The following is a 25,533-nucleotide window of genomic DNA, read 5'->3' on the forward strand; positions in this document are numbered from 1 at the left end:
AGGTGTGGCGGGTTAGTAATCAGTGCAGGGTTCACCTCCTGGCTCCACCTGCAGGGCGAGACTAGAACCACACATACCCCCATACATAACACTGTGGAACATGGTTTTTAGGGACAGGAATAATAATGTATTTCTTCCACAGGGTGGGGATGGTGTGTGAATCAGGTGACCTTTGAAAGACAGGGCACCATGCTGTTGTCATCTCCTCTGAACATGACCTTAAAAGAAGTGCAGAACTGGTATCTGGCCCATTGGCTTTCTTTTTACTTGTGCATCTAAAAAGTGACTGAACCTTATCAGGCTCAATCACCAACCGCTAACTGCAGCACCTCTTTACAGTCAGCAGAAAAGTCCTGTTCTGTAGGTGGAAATGTACTATATTGTGAGGAGTATAGCTCACCTTCATCAGAGAGTGGGGTAAAATTAAGGATTTGATAAGAGTTCATAGCATATAGTGAATAGTGGAGATGGATGACGATTGCAATGTGTGACAGACCTGAAATATTTTACTATGCTGGTGGTCAGTCTTTTACCACATCAATCAGACATCCAAAATCCAGTCATCACCTGTGCCCTGATACTACAGACTCCACTGAAACCTTACATTCTGGTCAGGAACCACAAACCTGGCAACCGTAAGACTCATGAGGTTTTAGATAGAGAAGTAAGAAGAGAGGGATGAGACTAATGTGGACAAAGAAAGAATGCTGATGGACAGAGTAGTAAACTGAGAGAGCAAGAGCTTTTTATAATTTCACTGCATAGAGCCATAATCACTAATTCTATTTAGATAAGGTTGCACAGTACACCACACTACTCACCCCAGTCTCTGTAGTTTACAGTTTGGACTCATCAGTCCAGCCCAGAGAAGCTTCACTCCTGAATCTCCCAGGTTATTGTTGCTGAGGTCCAGATCTCTCAGGGGTGAGTTTGATGACTGGAGAGCTGAGGCCACAATATCACAGGACTCCACTGTTAAGGCACAGCTGTTCAGTCTGTAAAGAACAATGAGTATATTATAATAAAGTATTAAAAGGTTAGGTAAGATGTAAAAGATAACATCTTTCAGAGTGGGCAGTGAGTTTGTTTGCAATGTTGTGGGACGCTTGGCACAGCTAAAGGTAAGATGTAAAATATAACACACATCTTTCAGTGGACAGGGAGTTTGCTTTTTTCTTTTTGGTTTTCTGTGTTATATTTTACATCTCAGTGCTCGAACTGAGCCAGTACTCATCGGTACGCTGTACCGGAACTCTTGCATTTAAGTCTTTGCAGTACCGCCACTTCTTCTGGAGGACCGGCAGTTCTTACAAGCTGCCGGTAGTGAATTTTTCATGAATGAATCATGAATCTGGGAATGTCCCGCCCTCAAGCGCTAGCATTGGTCAGGTCAGCCTGTCAGTCAACCTTGCCTGGCCCATGATCGAGTGTCGAAGAAAGCTAGCACGTCCCTCGCTCGCCTCGGCTCGGAGGAACACGCGCTACCAGCCTACCCTCATTTAAATTCAGATTTTCCACAATAGTAATCCTAACGTGTTGTGGTCATTTGTTTGTTACTAAACAATGTAATCTCTGTACAATGACGTAGGCTACATGAAGCACAACTGAATCTTGATCAGCTCTCATACTCTGAAATGACAGTAGCTAAACCTAGGCCTACATAATTTTGTCCAGTCCAATGTGGCCTAATTAAATCATAATTTAGCGCGATTATAACATGGCCGCGCGGGATCCTTCCGAGCAGTGATTGTTATTCATGATTTGGCTCAGATTCATCCAACGAAAAAAACTATCACCTGCCGGTAGGCCTACTCTTTTCTGCGAATTCCATATCCTGGTCATGTCTGAATAATAATGGCCCCAAATAAATTGCATTGCCCAGGGAGTTACGTACCCAGGGGGAAATGTAGGCCTATGTGATGCCCACCTAACCTGTTCCCACCTGTCTGGTTCTCTATAGGCCTTAACTGTACGTTGCTGGTTTACAATAATGCTTGTAAATGCAAATATTTAAACTGTACTGGCAAGAGTCCACCGATTTGATGTCACAATAGCTTGTGACGGTACAAGAGCCTCTACCCTCTAGCACACCGCAAATACACTCAGTGACCACTTAATTAAAATATTTCATCCACCATAACCTACCATACATGCATCAGGCCTACAAAGTCATCTTTTTATAGCCTATTTCATTTTTCCTAAATTGAAGGGAACTTTTCCCAGATTAATATTCTTTGTCGCTTCTCTCCTGATAAAGACAAGTTAAGAAAGACGCTCCTCGGTCATTGTCGAGCGCAGGTGTGATGTCAATAGCTTTAGCCTGCTGAAAGAGCGCTCTGCTTGAGCACTGCTCACAGGAATTGTGAATTAAATGCAATACAATGTTGCAACTATTCATGTCATTAGCAACAAGGAAGGCTAAAGCCTGACCAGTCGCCAACTCATCATTTTGCTTGTCAAATAAACTTTTATATACATTCTAAATGTCCCGAAAAGAGCAGTATTCATAATGCACATCTGACGCACAAACATCATCACCATAATAAGCTGCTCGCTCGTTTACATGTTGCATTGAATCTGAGGCAAATAAATACTTGATATTTTGATGCCATGAAAGTGAAGCGACTTTTATTTAATGCTTTGTAAAATACTTTGTGTTAAATTAATCCCTAATACATGCCTTTATTCTTAAGCATTTTGTTAAGTTTACATTGAAATATGCCAACATCACATACAATGTGAAATTTGTTCAGAAAGAAAGAAGAAAATATGGTAATGATAACTCTTTGCTTGAATAAACAATTTAATTTGGAAGCCTCCAAAATGCGTCAGAACAAAAGAGGCCAGGGGAATTCATCTGAACCCCCCTGGCTGGCTACTTTTTCTCTTTGGCCTACTACTTACATTTTTGGGGAACACTCTGCATTGGCCAACATGCGGTCCCTTTCTGGAGCTAAACACCACCACTCCTGCTTCAGTGCGTCAAGAACTGCAGTAACTGTCACCTGGCATCCTCAGTGAAAGCTACGGGCTGTTGGGCATGTGCTCCTTACAATGTGAAATCCATTGGCCGTTGAAATAATTTTCATTAAAAAGCACTGATCTTGCTGTATAGAAGCATGGCTGCTTCAGTTTTTCACTGGCGGACTTCTAACTGTGACAACAGTGTTCCAACCATTTTAAATGTGAAAGTACCAATATGGACCATGGCACAGAATTGTCCATCTATCCTCAAAAAGAATTAATTAATTGGTCGCAAACTGGTTGAAAAATCCACTCAGCCAAATTTCTTGGCATCTGAATTGATAAAAACATTAAATTGGAAAGATCCACTTAGTCTGTAGAAAAGTAACAAAATTACCCATCATCCATAACATCCATCCTTGGGTTCACCAGTCCTGTCTTTTAACTCTGAACTACAGCCTCATTTCCCCTTATCTTCCATACTGTAAAATTTCATGGGCCGCCACATACCCCACCTCTCTCACAATCTTCATTCTGCTGAAATAAACTGTAAGACTAATCACTCACTCAAACCATCTGAGCGCACTTTTTGCAAAACTGAATTTACTGTCCATTTTTGATCTGAACATTCAAATAAAATGCTATTTGCATCACCCAGAATCCATGCAAAAACCTTGCCAGGATCTATTCTGCCTTAATTTGCAAGTTCAGACACATAGCACTAGATATACCAACAATATTCATCTCCCTCTCTTTCACTCCTCTTTCACTCTGCTACTTGTTCTTAGGTGGCCTTAGCCTTCTATTAGTGGTAATAGAAGACTGTCACTAAGATGTTCATCTTAGTGACAGTCGGCCTGTAGTGTAGTGGTTAAGATGAATGACTGGGACACGCAAGGTCGGTGGTTCTAATCCCGGTGTAGCCACAACCGTTGGGCCCATGAGCAAGGCCCTTAACCCTGCACTGCTCCAGGGGTGGATTGTCTCCTGCTTAGTCTAATAAACTGTACATCGCTCTGGATGAGAGCGTCTGCTAAATGCCAATAATGTAATGTAATAATATTCAAATCAACAGCACCTATGTGTGGTGGTGGGTTACCGTGCACTGAACATTACTGCTGCCCTAGAGGTGTGGAGAATAGTTTTTAAAAAACACAGAAACTAAATAAAAACTTGCTGAGATTACAGGATGAACCTAGAATCCCCCCTTCCCCCTCCCCCCTTAATCACACACATGAGTTGTGCTGTATGTTTTGACAAAGGTTGATCTTTTAGATTACTCTGCCTTTCACTTTCAACAAATTCATCCTTTATTTCACAGTTTATCTTTAGAAATAATAATCATGAATTAGATTAAATAAAATACATGAGTGAGGATTTTTGCATTTGAAATCATGATCAAATTTTCAGTTGCCTGAACATTTTATTACACTTTATTCTGACTAGAATTATAAAGTATGAAAATATGCTGTCAATCATCTACATGAATAAAGACATGATACTCACATGGCCTTCCTGCAGTTCCTGACTACTGGTACCAATCTCTGACGACCTGCTTTTGATGTGTTGTAGGTCTTCAAGTCAAACTCATCCAGGATCTCCTCTGACATCAGTAACACAAAGGCCAGAGCTGAACATTGGTGGGGTTCCAGCTCTTTATTAGAAAATTTTCCTGATCTCAAGGAATTCTGGATTTCCTCCACTCGAGAGTTGTCATTTAGTTCATTCAGACAATGGAACAGATTGATGGTCCTTTCTGCGGAAGATTCGCATTTGATCTTCTCCTTAATGTACTGAACTGTTTTCTTGATGCTCCCTGATCGGCTTTCTGTCTGTAGTCTCTTTAAGAGTTTTGTTGTCCATCCTGATGTTCTTCCTGTCTGTGTCAGTAGTCCTCCTAAGAGGGTCTCAATGGAGTCCAGAGAAAGGCCAAGAAGGAATCGGAGGAAAAGGTCCAGGTGCCCATTCTTACTCCGTAAGGCCTGATCTACTGCACTGCTGTGCAACTCAGACAGCTGCACTCTGCCACTGTGAGGTTTTGATTCTTCTGCTCTGAGAACATTTCTGTTCTCATTTACAGATGAATGAAACACAAACAAGGCAGCCAGATACTCCTGAATGCTCAGATGCACAAAGCAGTATACCTTCTCCTGATCCAACCCACGCTCCTCTTTAAAGATCTCTGTGCACACCCCAGAGTACACTGAAGCTTCACTGACATCAATGCCACTGTCTCTCAGGTCCTCTTCATAGAATATCAGATTGCCCTTTTCCAGCTGTTGAAAAGCCAGCTGCCCCAGTTTCAGGATGATTTCTGTATCTGATGCTGACGTCTTTGGGTTTGTTTCATCAGAGCCACGATACTTCAGATTCTTCACATTAGTCTGAATGAGCAGGAAGTGTGTGTACATTTCAGTCAGAGTTTTGGGCAGATCTCCACTCTCTACTTTACCCAACATTGTCTCCAGAACTGTAGCAGAAATCCAACAGAAGACTGGTATGTGACACATGATGTTGAGACTCCTGGATGACTGGATGTGTGAGATAATTCTCCTGGCCTGGCTCTGATCTCTGATTCTTTTTCTGAAGTACTCCTCCTTCTGCGGTTCATTGAACCCTCTTACCTCTGTCACCTGGTGAATGCACTCAGGAGGGATCTGACTGGTAGCTGCAGGTCGGGAGGTGATCCAGAGGAGAGCAGAGGGAAGCAGATTCCCCTTAATGAGGTTGGTCAGCAGCACATCCACTGATGATGACTCTCTTATATCACAGCAGATGTCATTGCTTTGGAAATGTAGAGGAAGGCGACACTCATCCAGACCATCAAAGATGAACACAACTTTGACTTCATCACTTTCAACACTTTGGATCTCTTTCAGTTGTGGAAAGTAGTGCTGCAGAAGTTGCATCAGACTGAATGCTCTTTCCTTCTTCAGATTCAGATCTCGGAAAGGTAGAGTGAAGATGAAATCAACGTCCTGATTTGCTTTTCCTTCTGCCCAGTCCAGAATGAACTTCTGCACAGAGACGGTTTTCCCAATGCCAGCGATGCCCTTTGTAAGCACAGTTCTGATGCGTTTCTCTTGTCCAGGTAAAGCCTTAAAGATGTCATTGCAGAGGATTGGAGTCTCCTGGGTGGTTTGTCTCTTGGATGCCATCTCAATCTGTCTGACCTCGTGCTCATTATTGACCCCCCCACTTCCCCCCTCTGTGATGTAGAGCTCTGTAAAGATCTCATTGAGGCGGGTCGAGTGGCCATGTGTTGCTAAACCTTCAAATATGTATTCAAACTTCTTCTTCAGATGAATTTTAAGTTCCTCCTGGACTCTTTTAATGGATTCATCTGAAGAGAGGAAATATACATGTAGTTATATATATATATATATATATATATATATAATATAATTATGTTTTAAATAAGATTAACATTTCCCATTCAATAACAGATTAAAAAGAAAAAGCTTATGCAGTCAGTTTTCACAGTATTTTACTCACATCACAGTGTTACATAAACCTTAACAGTGTAACACACACCTCTCTCACAGTATTACAGACTTCTCAGTGATAATCAATCACAAATACTATAATAAATAATAGCAAAAAATACATACTGTTGCACTTGTACAATAAGAAAAAAAAATGAGAAAACTGACAATTGTCCTTTTCCATGCAATTTCTCAGGTTTATGCTGTGGATGCTTGTGGTAAATACCGTCTTCAAAGGTCACATGGTCATTTAAAAAGCTATTCTTCCCTGAATATTAACTCAGGGCAGTCTGTCTGATGGGACAGTGCTTTGGTTACTGCACAAACTCAGGACAGTCTGTCTGATGGGATAGTGCTTTAGTTACTGCACAAACTCAGGACAGTCTGTGCAGTAACTAAAGCACTCTGCCATCAGACAGACTGCCCTGAGTTTGTGCAGTAACTAAAGCACTCTGCCATCAGACAAACTCAGGGCAGTCTGTCTGATAGGACAGTGCTTTAGTTACTGCACAAACTCAGGGCAGTCTGTGTCATTGTGGGAGGTAGTGACTGATTGTGGCCACCAGAGGGCAGTGGCTCATTTTCACCTGGCCCTCATTAGTGCTAGGGGAGCATACCTCCTGAGAGTATTTAAAGCCATTGCTCTTACACAAAGCTGGTAAGCACACGATGGTTTGGGTTTCTTATACACTTAAAAGAAAAGGGTTGTGTACACTGCTGACACCTTCCAAAAGGTTCTTTGTTTTTCTCTTTTATTTTCAAGCTCGTGTAAGCCTGTAGTTGAGGGACGTTGTCCCTGGTAAATGTATTTTGGTTTGTGTTTTTTCCTGAGCTGCGTCTCAAGTTTTTTATTTTCGTGTTTTTTCTAGGTTGTACTTTTATTTTGATCCCCGGTCTGGGGTTTTCAGTGCTCACCTTTAAGCGCTTATTTTGGTTGGGTAGTTCGCCCTGTTTTTTAAGGGTCGTTTTATTTTCTTATAGCCGTTTTAGGCTTTATTTCTGATTTGCTCGGAGATTTCCTCTGAGTTCTTTTCTGTTCCTCCCCCTGTTCCGGGAGAAGTCCCCATTTGTATTTGAATAATCCCCGTTCCTTTATCTTCCGGGATTTAGCGTTAGCGTGTTTGCTTATAAGGGTTTACCCTAAGTCGCTTCTGACTCTCCGCCTATCCCCGACATCACAGTCTGTCTGATTGCCCTGAGTTTGTGCAGTAACTAAAGTTTACTTTAGAAAAAACTTTTAAAAAACTTACTGTGCTGCTCTCTCTCAGCGAGATCCTTCTGCTTCATGTTCCTCAGGATGTGGAGTGTGATCTTCAGAGACCTGTCACTGCCACAGGTCTCCAGCATCTTCTCAACAATGTACAGGACCTCAGGATCCTCCTGCTCTCTTTCACTGCATTCTGGGTAATCATGGCTTTGATGACACTCGAAGGATTCCTTCATCTTTATGAACTTCTCCAGCACAGAAGGTTCTTCAGACAGAGTCTTAAAGCATTCTGGACAGTCCTGATTCAGATGACTCTGAAACAGTTTAAACTTTCCATTCTTCTTCAGCTCCACCAGTGCGTGCAGGAGAGACTGAAATAAACACATGAAGAGGTGTGCTGTATCAGTGTGTAATGAACACTCAATGCACCACAACCATTGCCTTGTGTGTCACATGCTTTTGATGGCCAGAAAAGGGACAGATCATTTCAGACAACAAACGCCCAGAAGTGCCAAACACTCATATTTGAAGTGCAGCTTTTGTTCCTGTTTGAAGGCTTTGTCGACATATGAAGTATGATAAATCATTTCTTTGCTAAGAATAGAATTGCTCTGTGCAATGCATTCAGTAAATGCTAATGGTGAACTGAATGCTTCTGGTTTAAAAGGCTCTGTTTGGAGGCTTACTCTGTGTTTGAGATCAGCAAAAGGAGTCTGAACTTCCTGTGAGCCACGCAGGGCTAGGACCACTGCAGAACTGGATTACAAGTGAAACTCGAAAAATTAGAATATCGTGCAAAAGTTCATTTATTTCAATAACTCAACTTTAAAGGTGAAACTAATATATTACATAGACAAATTACATGCAAAGCAAGATATTTCAAGCCTTTATTTGTTATAATTTTGATGATTATGGCTTACAGCTTATGAAAACCTCAAATTCAAAATCTCAGAAAATTAGAATATTACATGAAATCAATCAAAAAAGGATTTTAAATACAGAAATGTCGGCCCTCTGAAAATCATGCATATGTACTCAGTACTTGGTTTTGGCCCCTTTTGCACGAATTACTGCCTCAATGCAGCGTGGCATGGATGCGATCAGCCTGTGGCACTGCTGAGGTGTTATGGAAGACCAGGATGTTTCAATAGCAGCCTTCAGCTCTTCTGCATTGTTCGGTCTCATGTCTCTCATCTTTCTCTTGACAATGCCCCATAGATTCTCTATGGGGTTCAGATCAGGTGAGTTTGCTGGCCAATCAAGCACAGCAATCCCATGGTCATTGAACCAGGTTTTGGTACTTTTGGCAGTGTGGGCAGGTGCTAAGTCCTGCTGGAAAATAAAGTCAGCATCTCCATAAAGCACTGGTAGACGGTTGCGTTGACCCTGGACTTAATAAAGCACAGTGGACCAACACCAGCAGATGACATGGCTCCCCAAATCAACACTGACTGTGGAAACTTCACACTGGACTTTAAGCATCTTGGATTGTGTGCCTCTCCATTCTTCCTCCAGACTCTGGGACCTTGGTTTCCTAATGAGATGCAAAATTTGCTCTCATCAGAGAAGAGGACTTTGGACCACTGAGCAACAGACCAGTTCTTTTTTTCCTTTAGCCCAGGTAAGACACTTCTAGCATTGTTTGTTATTCAGGAGCGGCTTCACAAGAGGAATACGACATCTGAAGCCCATGTCCAGGATCCGTCTGTGTGTGGTGGCTCTTGATGCATCAACTCCAGCCCCAGTCCACTCCTTGTGAAGCTCTCCCAAACTTTTGAATGGCCTTTTCCTGACAATCCTCTCCAGGATGCGGTCATCCCTGCACCTTTTTCTTCCGCACTTTTTCCTTCCACTCAACTTTCTATTAATGTGCTTTGATATAGCACTTTGAGAACATCCAACTTCTCTTGCAATTACCTTTTGAGGCTTTCCCTCCTTGTGGAGGGTGTCGATGATGGTTTTCTGCACAACAGTCAGGTCAGCAGTCTTCCCCATGATTGTGAATTCTACTGAACCATACTGAGAGACAATTTAAAGGCTCAGGAACCCTTTGCAGGTGTTTTGGATTAATTAGCTGATTAGAGTGTGACACTTTGAGCCTACAATATTGAACCTTTCCACAATATTCTAATTTTCTGAGATTTTGAATTTGGGGTTTTCATAAGCTTTAAGCCATAATCATCAAAAATATAAGAAATAAAGGCTTGGAATATCTCACTTTGCATGTAATGAGTCTATATGATATATTAGTTTCACCTTTTGAGTTGAATTACTGAAATAAATGAACTTTTGCATGATATTCTAATTCTTCGAGTTTCACTTGTAGATATTAAGGTGTGTCGTATTGCTGTTGTCTTTTGAGGGCTTAAAAAGTAGCACAATAGCACTAGGACAAGCGTTTTATGTGCACAGCAGACTTTGCTATCTAGATAGGCTACAACGAAATGAGACCTGGGGCCTCATTTATAAAACTGTGCGTAGGATTCATGTCAAAAGGTTGCGTACGCATGAAACCCAGGATGTGCGTACGCACAAAAATATTCAGATTTATAAAACAGTGCACACGCACGTCCCATGCCAGTTTTCCTTTATAAATCACAATCAACTCTAAATGTGGCGCACCTTTGCCAGCTTCATGTCCTGCACACAGTTGCCTATAAATAGGCAGTGAAACACCCCAAATGAATATGCATTTCACGAAGACGACAATGGCAAACGCTGAAAAGAAGGCCCAGAAAAGGAATTTCAGCCATTTGATTGCCTCTGAAAAGCTACAGGTGTGGGAATTATCCTGATTGATTGTAAATGACAAACAGTTCTGCACAACGAATGTGATGATGACGATGATAATAATAATAATAATAATAATAATGATAATAATACATGTTATTTGTCTAGCACCAGTTACAAAATTAAGAGATAAAACGAACAAAAATCCATAACAATAAACACATTATAAAACATAATATATGAATATGATAACAATATATGAAACTTTCCTCGTATCTGCCCGACTGACGCATTGTAAACGGCATCAGTGCAGCGTAATTTGTTCCACTGTTCACCATATTATTTATGAGAATACATTTAATAACATGAAGTATTGTTTAACAATTCGTCTACATATTTGAGGGATTATTTTACAACAAGTTTATATTTATCATCCTAAATCATATTTTTTGGGCAATCAAACAGCTGTTTGTTTATTCGCTGTAAGAGAGGCTTTTATCCGTTTTTGCAAATTAACTCTTTTACATTACATTACATTATTGGCATTTGGCAGACGCTCTTATCCAGAGCGACGTACAACAAAGTGCATACCCATAACCAGGGATAAGTTCGCTGAAAGGCCCTAGAGGGAAGTACAATTTCAACTGCTACCTGTACAACAAAGATAAGGACAAGGGCCATTTTTTTTTTTTTTTTTTTTTAACAAACAAACAAACAGAGCAAAACTATCCAAACACTGCTTACCTAGCCAACTAAAAACTCTTCATATATGATACGTGATACGTGAGAGGTAATATTTCGATTTATTTTACACAGTGGTATCAATTTCACACCATTTCTCGCGTTTCATCCAATTGCATTCGGAGTCGCAGTTTCTCATTTCTCCAGTTAATGTGCGTACACATGGGTCAGAGTTTCCGTGGAGGACCGTACATTTTCCCGTCAAGTTTTTTTTAAAATAATTGCCAAAGTTTGCTTAGAAAGTGGCGTACGCATTCTTTTGTGCATACGCAACGTTTATAAATGAGGCCCCATGTCCGTATCATTCTTTACTCGTCGCATTACCTAAACCTGGTGAAAACAGGTGGTTGACCAGTTAGACCAGCTCCGTGGGCTAATCCCAGAATCCCAATGTCTCTGATCTCAACACCGTGTACTGTAACAGTTTAATGTTCTTGGCTATTGCCGGTTGCATCTCACATACAGTGCATCCGGAAAGTATTCACAGCGCAATCAGATTTTTTCTTCCTCCGTCCCGGTGTTTGGATCTCTCCGGGTCATTATCTACGACACCTGTGTTCAGTTTCTGTCGGCTTTAAATAAGGGTTTATTTCCGCTTTCCTGTGCTTCTAGATTGTCGCTGCTTTATGAATAGGAAGCCGGTAATAGGTAGAGGTATAAGAACTTAGCTACTGCATCTGCATTTGGTTTTATACAGCGATACAGCTACAGTGCATCCGGAAAGTATTCACAGCGCTTCACTTTTCCGACATTTTGTTATGTTACTGCCTTATTCCAAAATGGAATAAATTATTTTTTTCTACACTGTATATAGCAGACAATACTCGCTAAAGTGGCGGAGTAGTCACGTAAAGAAATCCGTTTTTTAAATACCTTGAATAAAATGATCAGATCTCATGCGCGCAATTAACAATAACAACATGCACAATTTTTCAATTTGACCCGTTTTCAGATTTCATAATGTTTATTATACATGAAGTTTAGATAAGTTTAGGTGATCTATTCTAGTTCAAAGATCAGTGTTGTGCGCGCTTGTGGAGAATAAGCTTGCGGGAGCAGGAAAGATGTGGAGCTGAGTGCGGTTTCTTACCCCAAAAACATGGCAGAGAAAAGAAAGAAAACTTATCATTTTCACAGTGAATGGGAGGAAGAGTTTTTTTTTTTACTACTGTGAAAGAAAACTGCGTGTGTCTAATTTGCGGGGCGACTGTGGCAACAGCAAAGCGGCACAATGTGGACACTTCACTACGTGTCACAAAAGCTACCATGCTAACTACCCGCCGGGAAGCGCGCTACGGACAGAAAAAGCCCGTGACCTAAAGGCGGCTTTGGGTAAGCCGCAGTGTTTTTTCACGAGGCCGGCGAAAAAATCCCAAAAAGCAACCGAAGCCTCGTTTAGAGCTACACATTTTCTGATAGAGAAGAAGAAGGCATTTTCAGACGGATAAGTTTTCAAAGAGGCAATGATGATACTTGCTAACACTGTATTTAAAGACGAGAAAAATGGAACCGATCTAATCTCCACTCTCTCCGATGTCCAACTGGGGAATATTTTCAAAATATGAAAGTAGATTTTTCTTAAACATTACATAATTGATATATTTTTCAAACATGGTGCAACATAGTTCATGATTTGTTAAATGGGTTTGTCAGTGGCTAGTGAAAATGGGACATTTTTTCTATGAAATGTTGTTTTCGTTGTTTTGTTTTTGCTGAGATTAATAGAAATAAAGTGTTGAATATTGATATTATCTGTTTCCCACCTCGTTAAGTCATTGTTGATAATTATTGTGAGAAATCATTAACATGATCAGTGTCTTCACATAGATGAGTATCATTAATAATAATATATAACTAAAGGCAAACTGAGCAAATTTGTTATTTCAGAGGAGTGTGTCAAACTGGTAGCCCTTCGTATGATGAAGTAGCTCTCAGTTTCAAAAAGGTTGGTGACCGCTGCCCGTTAAACTTTAGCCTATGTAGCAGCCTATTAGCAGCCTAATTATCAACAATGAAAGAAAATGTGGTATCACATAATTTGAATCTAGATTGCGAACACGTTGGATCACATTACTACGGGGACAAGCAATCTTAAAACCATTTTAGTGCTGCAGCAACGTCGGGGATACTTGGTAAGATGGACTGGTGATTGACGAACAGAGTTTGTGTTAGATTTGATAGAGCAGCGTTCAATTAGCTGATTTGCAGGTCTTTCTGTGCAACATTATTTTGGGTTGATAAGTAATACTGAACTGGCAACGCATATGCTACGGATCCTCAGAGGTGAGCAAAAGCTCACGGGGAAGCAGAAATTTAAAACGTTTTGCAACTTCTTTAATAGCATGAAACATACGTTTGAGTTGCAAAATGGCAGTGTATGTTTGCTTAAAATACATTGCCTCTAAAAGGTTCTAGTCATTTTATATTTGCAGCCAAGAGGCGGGACCGAGGAGTGGAGTGAACCTGAACCTATTAGCTATACGCGGTAATGTTTTTGTAATTCTCATAGGCTGACAAGAGAGGGAGCATGTAGGGGAGATCGGGGTCCGTTGTGACACTTTTTGTATTTTACCCGATTGCTTGCATAAAAGTGACAATATGTTGGGAATATCTTCAGTCTGTCTATCAGCTATTTATGATGTTTATTAAACTCGATTGGAAATGTGAAAGGTACAGTTTGACTTAAAACAGAACTCGTAAATTGTAGTAAGGTTTGGGTAATTAATTAATACATTTTCATTAATTGCATGTATTTATGTTCTTGTTCCTTCTATTTTTAAAGATGTAACCGGTTGTTTTTATTCAAATAACTTTCTCGGCTGACCTGCACATCTCCGTTAGCTCTGAGTAAAATCAATAAAAATAGGAAATGCTACAACTCAATGCGATTTTTATAACTGGTATGTACACAAAGTAACGTTTTAGTATGCATGTCTGTTTTTGGTTGATTATATCTGTATGTAACATGTGTAACAACGTACCCAACTTATGTATAACAATCTACTCAGTCATGATTTGCAAGATCATGCTAGCTTGACAACAATTTTCTCGGTCAATAAGAATATCCAGTGATAGCCCACATATTGTGCTTTTATACGTACTGATTTGTTCGCAGCCAAGTACATGACAGTAGTTAAAATAACCGTGATGGTGAATTTTTTTTAACCTTCTTAAACATGACATTTGTTGAACGGAGCACGCAATTGACGTGAAACTGGTCTGGTGAAAGAGGGTGTGTATGGGGGTGTGCAATGTGATTTGCAGCAGGCTGACCGTTTCTGATCGGGTGAAAACATTGCGTAACAATCTACCCCGCACAGCTGATTGCAGTCACCGCTACACCAGTGACTGCAATCAAATACATAAACCCACTTCCCTGCTTTAAATTGCATATGACCCACAAAAACAAACTGACATTTCACAATCTGGGTAGGATGATATGTGTCATAATAACGACACAAAAATTTGCCTAAATATTTTTGCATGGCCTAATTGGGGGAATTCAAGTTCCCTGCCATCTCCCCTTTCTAGATTTTGTGGGTTGGGTTTTCAAAGTAGCCTATGTGAGTGTGAGCATGATGATGTCACCCCGAAATGTGTAAAGACTTCTGCTGAAAGATACAACGTTGTACAGTACGCTGGGGGAGTGGAGGAGGGCTTAATGGGTATTGAATGGGGGTAGGAATGTCCTAGGTTCAGTTCTTGTACTCCCTGCCCGCTCTAGGTGGCCAACCAAGTTCTGTCTGGGAAGTTTCAAGCTCATATGGCCGAGGGCAGCTCTGTGGATTGGCAGTTATTTTGTAGTGGTATTAAGCGAGTCTGCATCTCCTGTGCTCGAATGAACAGATACTAGCTGAGTCTGGGAGCAGTCAGATGAACCCTGTTTGTTGTTTTGGACACTTCCCCCAACCCAGTTTAGTGTGTTAAATAAACCTTGCCGTTTTTTCGGTTTGAACATTCCACATTCTCTGTCTTCTTTTTAGCCGATGCTAGCTACGGGTGAACCCGCATTGCCACAATATATTTGTAACCCCAACTAATTTGTTACTTACCTAGCTACCTATCTATCTATACTTCAGGCTTATGTTGCCCTGCTGCTCTAGGATCTGATCTTGCTAAATAACTAAGGAACATTATGTCTGACCCTGGATCAATGGGTAACACACTTTACACCACAAAAACAGCATCTCTGGTTACTCTGGAGCTATTCTAGCCATCAAATGTCTAAAATATCGTTGTGTCTTGTTCAGATAGCTAGCTAGCTCTATGCTTCTATGCTTAGCTAGCTAGTTAAGTTAACATTACTAGCTAATTGCGTTAGCTAGCTAGCTAGCTATGTAATGATAAATAGGACAACATATATTTAGCTAACCTGTGTGGTCAGCAGCTATTGAAGTGGTCTTGCGGTCAAGGTCCCCAAATCCTAACCTAAACCATTAGTAAATGAAAAAAACAACAGACCCTCGATCACGATGAAAAGAAGTCTGACTTTCTTGTTTTTATCCTTGTTTTTTTATGTTCTACTTCAGGCAATGTTGCTACGGCAAGCTGGAAAGAAAAAACTTTATATGCTCACGCAAACCTAGATAAGTTTCACTTACCTAAACTGATAGGATAGGTAGTGTGCTATTACCTACTGGACTCCTTACACTTCAGTTAGTCTCCCCCTGTGGTACTGTGGGGAACTGTAGTGTTGCACTTCACTGAATTGTGATTGTCACCTGTTGATGAGGTCATCAGAATGCTTCCAAAAAACACATTAAGGACATGCTTTCAGTTGTAGATGCATATAGGTTCATCTTACATTATTTTAATATCTTTGTCATGGTGCCTTAAATGACTTTGCAATCAGGGTTCATTTGCCAGAAGCACCATCACGTTATTGGTGTAATTCACAATTTTCTCTTATTAGCTGACGTTTTCAATAAAAGTGCACCAACAAGCAAAATGCACAAACACGAAAATGACAATAAGCTATGGCGGAAAAAATACTAAGAAAGAACCGGTCCCCACAGCTTCACAGCAAACAAAATGGAGATATTATTAGAGGACATGGCGATGAAATTATTTTCCAGTTTTAGGACTACAGTGTCCAAGAAAACAAAGAAAGAACTGTGGTTAAACATCGCTCCAGCCCACAGAGAGAGTGGGAAATCGTCAGTTTATAAATATAATTTAAAAGGCAATTCAGCAAAAAGTTCAATAAAGTGCAACATGCATCCTTCTTTTCATGAACAGTCCCATGAATGTGGTATTTTAGTAATATTATTAGCCAACTACAACTGTAGAATTATTAGTGTACATATTGCTTAAAGGATTGAGATGTAACTAAGATCAACAGCTGATTTCAGAGACTTGCAGTCGTAACAGTGGATAAGGTAAGGTATGGTATAGCTAAGAGTGGTCCAGACGAACCATACAGAAGTACCACATACATGGTCTTTTAATTTCCCCCTCGTGGAAATTTTCTGTTCTCCCCCTCTCTGACCTGTCCATATCCACTTTTGAATTCCATTCTGTTGCAGTATCCTACCCTACTAACCTTTTCATTGCAGTTATCTACCGTCCTCCAGGGCCCCTGGGAAACTTCCTTGATGAGCTAGACACCCTTCTCAGCTCCTTCCCTGAGGATGGCACCCCACTGATTCTCCTTGGAGACTTCAACATCCACCTAGAAGCCTCCCAGTCTGCTGCCTTCCTACCGCTAATCCACTCCTTCGGCCTCTCCCTGCAACACTCTCCTCCAACCCACAAGGCGGGCAATGTCCTAGACCTTGTCTTTGTAAGGAACTGCTCATGCTCCGATTTCACGGTTACCCCTCTGCATACATCTGATCACCACTTCATCTCATTCTCCCTCCCTCTTCCTCCCCATCCTCCTCCCCCTCCTCCCACCCACACTTCCTCAGCCCGCCGTAACCTCCGCTCCCTCTCACCCTCTTCCTTTGCCAGCACCGTCACCGCCTCACTCCCCCCTCTCGAATCCTTCTCCAAACTCCCCGCTGACTCTGCATCTGCCACCCTCCTTTCATCTCTCTCCTCCGCCTTTGACTCTCTCTGTCCCCCTGTCTCAAAGCCACCTCGCACATCCCCTCCCAGTCCTTGGATATCTGACACCCTCCGTACCTCCAGGGCCAGCCTCCGCGCAGCGGAGAGGAAGTGGGGGAAATCCAGAGACGCTTCCGACCTCATGACTTACCGGTCTCTCCTGGCGGCATTCTCTTCCGATGTCACTGCCGCCAAAGCAAAATACTATCAAACACAAATTCAGAACTCTGCTTCTAACCCCCGGAAACTTTTCTCCATTTTCTCCTCTCTCCTCAACGCACCGCCTCCTCCTCCTCAGTCCTCCTTCGCTGCTGATGACTTTGCTGATTTCTTCGATGAGAAGGTCGCAGTCATCCGCAGATCCTTTACAACCACCGCCCCCCTCACTGTGCCCTTCCCCCCCTCTAGGCCCATCCCTTCCTTTTCCACTTTCTCCCCCCTTACAGACTCTGATGTTTCTCAACTCCTGCTCTGCCACCGCCCTACAACCTGTGCCCTTGACCCTATCCCCTCTTCTCTTCTCCAAACTATCACACCTGACATTCTCCCATTTGTCACCTCCCTTGTCAACTCCTCCCTGTCTTCCGGCTGTTTTCCGGCATCCTCCAAGAGGGCTCACATCACTCCGCTGCTAAAAAAGCCTACCCTGGATCCCTCCATCATCCAGAACTACCGCCCGGTATCTCTTCTTCCTTTCCTTTCTAAAACTATAGAACGAGCCGCTTCTACTAAACTTTCTTCCTTCTTTTCTAACAACAACCTGCTAGACCCCCATCAGTCTGGCTTCAGATCGGGCCACTCGACAGAGACTGCGCTCCTCTCCGTCAGTGAGTCACTTCATGCCACACGAGCAGCCTCCCTCTCCTCTGTCCTCATTCTTCTAGATCTCTCTGCTGCCTTCGACACTGTGGATCACTCCATCCTCCTGTCTGCCCTGTCAGCAACGGGCATCTGTGGCACAGCCCTGGACTGGATTGAGTCCTACCTCTCTGGTCGCTCCTTCCAGGTTGCCTGGGCTGGTTCGGTATCGACACCTCGGCCCCTCGCCACAGGATCTGGATCTCTCCATTTCCCTCGGGGATACCACACTCACGCCGTCACCCAGTGCAAGGAACCTCGGCGTGGTGATGGACAGCAGACTGTCCCTTTCCGAGAACATTGCGGCGGTGACCCGGTCTTGCAGGTTCTTCCTATACAACATACGGAGAATCCGCCCCTTTCTCACCCCCTACTCGACCCAGCTCCTGGTCCAAGCGATGGTTCTGTCCCGCCTGGACTACTGCAATTCCCTCTTGGCTGGCCTCCCAGCGTCCGCCATCAGACCCCTCCAACTCATCCAGAATGCAGCAGCTCGTCTGGTCTTCAACCTTCCCAAATACTCACACGTCACCCCCCTGCTTACTTCCCTCCACTGGCTGCCTGTCATGGCTCGCATCAAATTCAAAACATTGGTGCTAGCCTTCCAAGCAGTTAAAGGGTCTTCCCCAGCTTATCTGCAAAAAATCATCAGACCCTACACCCCTGCCAGACCTCTTCGTTCAGCCTCCACAGGCCGCTTGGCACCTCCCCCTCTCAGAACCTCCACCTCACGCTCACGACTACTGTCTGTTCTGGCTCCACGGTGGTGGAACGAACTCCCCGTTGAGGTCAGAACTATAGAATCTCTCCCCACCTTCAAGCGCAAGCTGAAGACACACCTCTTCAAGCAGCACCTCTCCCCATCCCTCCCTACCTCCCTGTGAACCTTAATTGTTGTCTCTGTGACTTGCTTTGTGTATCGGTATTTTTAGTTGGCTAGGTAAGCAGTGTTTGGATAGTTAACTTTTGCTCTGTTTGTTTGTTTGTTTGTTCAAAAAAAAAAAAAAAAAAAAAAAAAAAAAAAAAAAAAAAAAAAAATGGCCCTTGTCCTTATCTTTGTTGTACAGGTAGCAGTTGAAATTGTACTTACCTCTAGGGTCTTTCAGCGAACTTATCCCTGGTTATGGGTATGCACTTTGTTGTACGTCGCTCTGGATAAGAGCGTCTGCCAAATGCCAATAATGTAATGTAATGTAAAGAAGGAAAGACACTGAAACGTGGTAGAGCCGTAGGTAGAGCTTAAGGTATAACTTAAGAACGATGCAGCGTTAAGGCTTAGAGAAACACAGCCCTATTTGGTTGTTGATTCAAAGAGAATATTTGATTGAATCCTCAGCAGCCTGCCCAGTGGTACATGTTGTTTGAAGAAGACCACCATAGTTACAGTACCCATAGCAGGTATTAATGCACTGTGTGTTGGAAGCCTTGTCAGTGCATAGGTCAAGATAATGTTCTCGGTGCTTTGGGTTGAATTTCGTATCTTTCTTTCCTTTTGCCACCATTGTGACATTATCTCTCACTTTAAACATAGTTTTTGTGTTGAATATGTTAATGTTAAGTGCAAAAAAGGCATTTAAGAAAATATTCATGATATACACTGACTAAGGACTTGATTGGGAACACCTACTTATTAATCTAATCAGCCAATTGTGAGGCAGCATTGCAATGCAATGAGTGTAGGTGCCAGACAGGGTGGTTTGAGTTTCTCAGAAACTGCTGATCTCCTGGGATTTTCAGGCACAAAAGTCTAGAGTCTACAGAAAATGGTGCGGGAAAAAAAGCACTCAATGAGCAGCAGTTCTGTGGGCAGAAATACCTTGTTTACGAGAGAGGTCCAAGGTGAATGGCCAGACTGGTCAAAGTATAATTAATATGTTAAAAAGTGCTCACTGAGTGTATGTTTGAATTAAATAATGGATTCAAAATAATGAAATTATGGAGAAGAAGATCTCACACCTGTATTGGGGCAGATAATTTTTCTGAACTCTTCTCTTCTAAAGAGCTGGATTCCAGAGACTGCAGGATCCTGTGAACAAAACATGGAGACAGAGCATCCAGTTAACGGTACAACAGGTAAAATTTGTATGTTAAAACATTGTTACAAGACCATTGTAAATCCCTTCCTATCATTGAAAAAGGCTCACTGGCATGTTGACTCACCCGCTGCCTGTCCTTAAATTCGTATTTCAAAATATACAGTTGATGGACCGTCAGTCTGTACCAAAATAATGTATAGCTGTACAGTTTTTCAAGCTCATTGGTAGAAAATTGGTTCTAATTGCTTTAGCCAATGGCATTTTAACATCAGCGCATTTACAAAGAAGCCTCTAACGGAGGCGAATATCGCTAAGACAGCGAGAAACAAACAAAATAGCAAGCCTGTAACTACAGCTCAGTAGGCTAAGGAGCAGAACGGAGGATAAACAGGCTGCCGGCAAAAAGAATGGAATAGAGGACGATAGGACAGAAAACCAGAAAATCTAATCCTATCACTAATAGAAATAACTGCGTCTCTGTATAAAACCAAACAGAGATGCAGTAGCTAACTTCTACCTATCTCTACCTATTACCGGCTTCCTAGTCATAAAGCAGCAACAATCTAGAAGCACCGGAAAGCGGAAATAAGCTCTATTTATAGCCGACGGAAACTGAACACAGGTGTCATGATAGATAATGACCCGGAGAGATCCAAACACCAGGAAGGAGGAAGAAAAAATCCGATAGAGCTTCAGACGACGCCAAACAGAAAACAATAGTAGAAACAAATAGAGACAGCCACAAACCATGACAATTGTACCTTTAAACTCATCCTCTTACTGCAGCTGTAACTCACAGCACATGGAGACACATCTTCCAGTTAACAGTACAATAGGTAAGATTTGTATGTTAAAACATTGTTACAATCCCCTCCTATCATTGAACAAGGCTCACTGACATGTTGACTCATCCTCTACCAAAGTTCATAGTCCTTAAATTTTATTTCAAAATATACAGTTGATGGGCCATCTGTCTGCACCAATATATTGTATAGCTGTACAGTTTTTCAAGCTCATTGGTAGAAAATTGGTTCTAATTGCTTCAGCCAATAGCATTGTAACGTCAGCGCATTCACAGAGAAGGCGTGTGATAAACAGTGTTGTGGTTTCAGGGTGTTTGTTTCTGCAATTCCTCTCTTGACTGAAAGAAGTCCAAAATAAACCTATTGTACCTTTAAACGCATCCTCTTACTGCAGCTCTAACTCACAGCACATGAAGTCAGTTTCCTGTTAAATTAATTTGGAGACGACAGCCAAAACTAACAGCACATGGAGACAGAGCTTCCAGTTAAACTCATCCTCTTACTGCAGCGCTGTAGTGGTTTCAGGGTGTTTGTTTCTGCAATTCCTCTCTTGACTGTAAGAAGTCCAAAATAAACCGAATGTACCTTTAAACTCATCCTCTCACTGTAGCTGTAACTCACCACACATCTAAAAATAAAACATCCACCTACATCTGAAAGTTGTCCGTGACCTTGACGTGTAATTAAACAGTGGTGTCAATTTATACCCATTTCATTACCTTTGATCACTTGTGAACGCTCCTCTGAAGTCTAGTGGAGGACCCATTGAATGATCACTCTTCATAGACAGACAGCCGGGCACAGGTGACTCTGCTCTTTCTACCTGGGCTCTGTGAACATTACATTACATTACATTATTGGCACTTGGCAGACGCTCTTATCCAGAGCAACGTACAACAAAGTGCATACCCATAACCAGGGATAAGTGCACTGAAAGACCCTAGAGGGAAGTACAATTTCAATTGCTACCTGTAAAACAAAGATAAGGACCAGGGCCTATTTATTTTTTTTATTTATTTTTTTTAAACAACAAATAAACAAACAAGCAACAAAGCAAAACTGAACTATCGAAATACTGCTTACCGAAAATACCTAATAATAAAAATACCGAAACACAATGTAAATCACAAAGACAACAATTAAGGTTCACAGGGAGGTAGGGAGGGATGGGGAGAGGTGCTGCTTGAAGAGGTGCGTCTTCACTTTGCGCTTGAAGGTGGGGAGAGATTCTACAGTTCTGACCTCAACGGGGAGTTCGTTCCACCACCGTGGAGCCAGAACAGACAGTAGTCGTGAGCGTGAGGTGGAGGTTCGGAGAGGGGGAGGTGCCAAGCGGCCTGTGGAGGCTGAACGAAGAGGTCTGGCAGGGGTGTAGGGTCTGATGATTTTTTTGTAGGTAAGCTGGGGAAGACCCCTTAACTGCTTGGAAGGCTAGCACCAATGTTTTGGCAGCCAGGCAGCCAGTGGAGGGAAGTAAGCAGGGGGGTGACGTGTGAGTATTTGGGAAGGTTGAAGACCAGACGAGCTGCTGCATTCTGGATAAGTTGGAGGGGTCTGATGGCGGACGCTGGGAGGCCAGCCAAGAGGGAATTGCAGGAGTCCAGGCGGGACAGAACCATCGCTTGGACCAGGAGCTGGGTCGAGTAGGGGGTGAGAAAGGGGCGGATTCTCCATATGTTGTATAGGAAGAACCTGCATGACCGGGTCACCGCCGCAATGGTCTCGGAAAGGAACAGTCTGCTGTCCATCACCACGCCGAGGTTCCTTGCATTGGGTGATTCCCCCGAGGGAAATGGAGAGATCCAGATGGGGAGAGGTATTAGCAGGGATGAATATCATTTCAGTCCTACCTGGGTTGAGCTTTAGATGGTGGTTGTCCATCCAGCTCTGGATGTCACTCAGGAAAGCAGAGATACGGGCAGAAACCTGTGTATCAGATGGTGGGAATGAGATGAAGAGTTGGGTATCGTCCGCATAGCAGTGGTAGGATAGCCTATATGCAGTGATCACAGGGCCAAGGGAACGAGTGTAAAGATAAAAAAGAAGTGGGCCTAGGACTGAGCCCTGGGGAACTCCTGTGGCAAGGGGCCGAGGTGTCGATACCATATCAGCCCAGGCAACCTGGAAGGAGCAACCAGAGAGGTAGGACTCAATCCAGTCCAGGGCTGTGCCACAGATGCCCGTTGCTGACAGGGCGGACAGGAGGATGGAGTGATCCACAGTGTCGAAGGCAGCAGAGAGATCTAGAAGAATGAGGACAGAGGAGAGGGAGGTTGCTCGTGCGGCATGGAGTGACTCACTGACGGAGAGGAGCGCGGTCTCTGTCGAGTGGCCCGATCTGAAGCCAGACTGATGGGGGCAGGTTGTTGTTAGAAAAGAAAGAAGAAAGTTGAGTAGAAGCAGCTCGTTCTATGGTTTTAGAAAGAAAAGGAAGAAGAGATACCGGGCGGTAGTTCTGGATGATGGAGGGATCCAGGGTAAGCTTTTTTAGCAGTGGAGTGATGTGGGCCTTCTTGGAGGATGCTGGAAAACAGCCAGAAGACAAGGAGGAGTTGACAAGGGAGGTGACAAATGGGAGAATGTCAGGTGTGATAGTCTGGAGAAGAGAAGAGGGGATAGGGTCAAGGGCACAGGTTGTAGGGCGGTGGGAGAGCAGGAGTTGAGAAACATCAGAGTCTGTAAGGGGGGAGAAAGAGAGTTTTTTGAAATTTTTGCAAATTTATTAAAAATAAAAAACTAAGGAATCACATGTACATAAGTATTCACAGCCTTTGCCATGAAGCTCAAAATTCCTGTTTCCACTGATCAACCTTGAGATGTTTCTACAGCTTAATTGGAGTCCACCTGTGGTAAATTCAGTTGATTGGACATGATTTGGAAAGGCACGCACCTGTCTATATAAGGTCCCACAGTTGACAGTGCATGTCGGAGCACAAACCAAGCATGAAGTCAAAGGAATTGTCTGTAGACCTCCAAGACAGGATTGTCACGAGGCACAAATCTGGGGAAGGGTACAGAAAAATGTATGCTGCTTTAAAGGTCACAATGAGCACAGTGGCCTCCATCATCCGTAAATAGAAGAAGGTTGGAACCACCAGGACTCTTCCTAGAGCTGGCCGTCCGTCTAAACTGAGCAATCGGGGGAGAAGGACCTTAGTCAGGGAGGTGACCAAGAACCTGATGGTCACTCTGTCAGAGCTCCAGCGTTCCTCTGTGGAGACAGGAGAACCTTCCAGAAGAACAACCATCTCTGCAGCAATCCAACAATCAGGCCTGTATGGTAGAGTGGCCAGACAGAAGCCACTCCTTAGTAAAAGGCACATGGCAGCCCGCCTGGAGTTTGCCAAAAGGAGGACAAAAGGATGAAAACCTGCTTCAAAGCGCTCTTGACCTCAGACTGGGGCGACGGTTCATCTTTCAGCAGGACAACGACCCTAAGCACACAGCCAAGATATCAAAGGAGTGGCTTCAGGACAACTCTGTGAATGTCCTTGAGTGGCCCAGCCAGAGCCCAGACTTGAATCCGATTGAACATCTCTGGAGAGATCTGAAAATGGCGCTCCCAATCCAACCTGATGGAGCTTGAGAGGTGCTGCAAAGAGGAATGGGCGAAACTGCCCAAAGATAGGCATCATATTCAAAAAGACTTGAGGCTGTAATTGCTGCCAAAGGTGCATCAACAAAGTATTGAGCAATGGCTGTGAATACTTATGTACATGTGATTTCTTAGTTTTGAATTTATTATAAATTTGCAAAAATTACAAAAAAAATTATTTCATGTTGTCATTATGGGGTGTTGTGTGTAGAATTTTGAGGAAAAAATGAATTTATTCCATTTTGGAATAAGGCTGTAACATAACAAAATGTGGGAAAAGTGAAGCGCTGTGAATACTTTCCGGATGCACTGTAAAACATCCACCTTCACCTGAAAGTTGTCCGTGACCTTGACGTGTAATTAAACAGTTGCGTCAATTTATAGCGATTTCATTACCTTTGATCACTTGTGAACGTTCCTCTGAAGTCTAGTGGAGGACCCATTGAATGATCACTCTTCATAGACAGACAGCCGGGCACAGGTGACTCTGCTCTTTCTACCTGGGCTCTGTGAACATTACATTACATTACATTATTGGCACTTGGCAGACGCTCTTATCCAGAGCAACGTACAACAAAGTGCATACCCATAACCAGGGATAAGTGCACTGAAAGACCCTAGAGGGAAGTACAATTTCAATTGCTACCTGTAAAACAAAGATAAGGACCAGGGCCTATTTATTTTTTTTATTTTATTTTTTAAACAACAAATAAACAAACAAGCAACAAAGCAAAACTGAACTATCGAAATACTGCTTACCGAAAATACCTAATAATAAAATACCGATACCGAAACACAATAAAATACCGAAACACAACGTAAATCACAAAGACAACAATTAAGGTTCACAGGGAGGTAGGGAGGGATGGGGAGAGGTGCTGCTTGAAGAGGTGCGTCTTCACTTTGCGCTTGAAGGTGGGGAGAGATTCTACAGTTCTGACCTCAACGGGGAGTTCGTTCCACCACCGTGGAGCCAGAACAGACAGTAGTCGTGAGCGTGAGGTGGAGGTTCGGAGAGGGGGAGGTGCCAAGCGGCCTGTGGAGGCTGAACGAAGAGGTCTGGCAG

The 25,533-nt window shown here is 42.8% G+C and overlaps 1 protein-coding gene and 1 pseudogene across 1 annotated transcript in view; both read right to left on the reverse strand.

Annotated features, from left to right (window-relative positions):
- LOC133140509 (NACHT, LRR and PYD domains-containing protein 12-like) overlaps positions 1-25,533 on the reverse strand; it is a 195,968-nt pseudogene that overhangs the window by 30,474 nt on the left and 139,961 nt on the right.
- The window catches only part of LOC133140455 (NLR family CARD domain-containing protein 3-like), a 74,417-nt gene continuing 53,350 nt past the window's right edge, over positions 4,467-25,533 (reverse strand). The window contains exons 3-4 of the mRNA XM_061260439.1: positions 7,700-8,027; positions 4,467-6,307 (exon numbers count right to left, since the gene is read on the reverse strand). Coding sequence (XP_061116423.1) covers positions 4,467-6,307; positions 7,700-8,027 — 2,169 coding nt within the window. The remainder of the gene's footprint in view (positions 6,308-7,699; positions 8,028-25,533) is intronic.

This window comes from Conger conger, chromosome 11 (assembly GCF_963514075.1).
Source record: "Conger conger chromosome 11, fConCon1.1, whole genome shotgun sequence".
In the NCBI taxonomy this organism is placed as follows: Eukaryota; Metazoa; Chordata; class Actinopteri; order Anguilliformes; family Congridae; genus Conger; species Conger conger.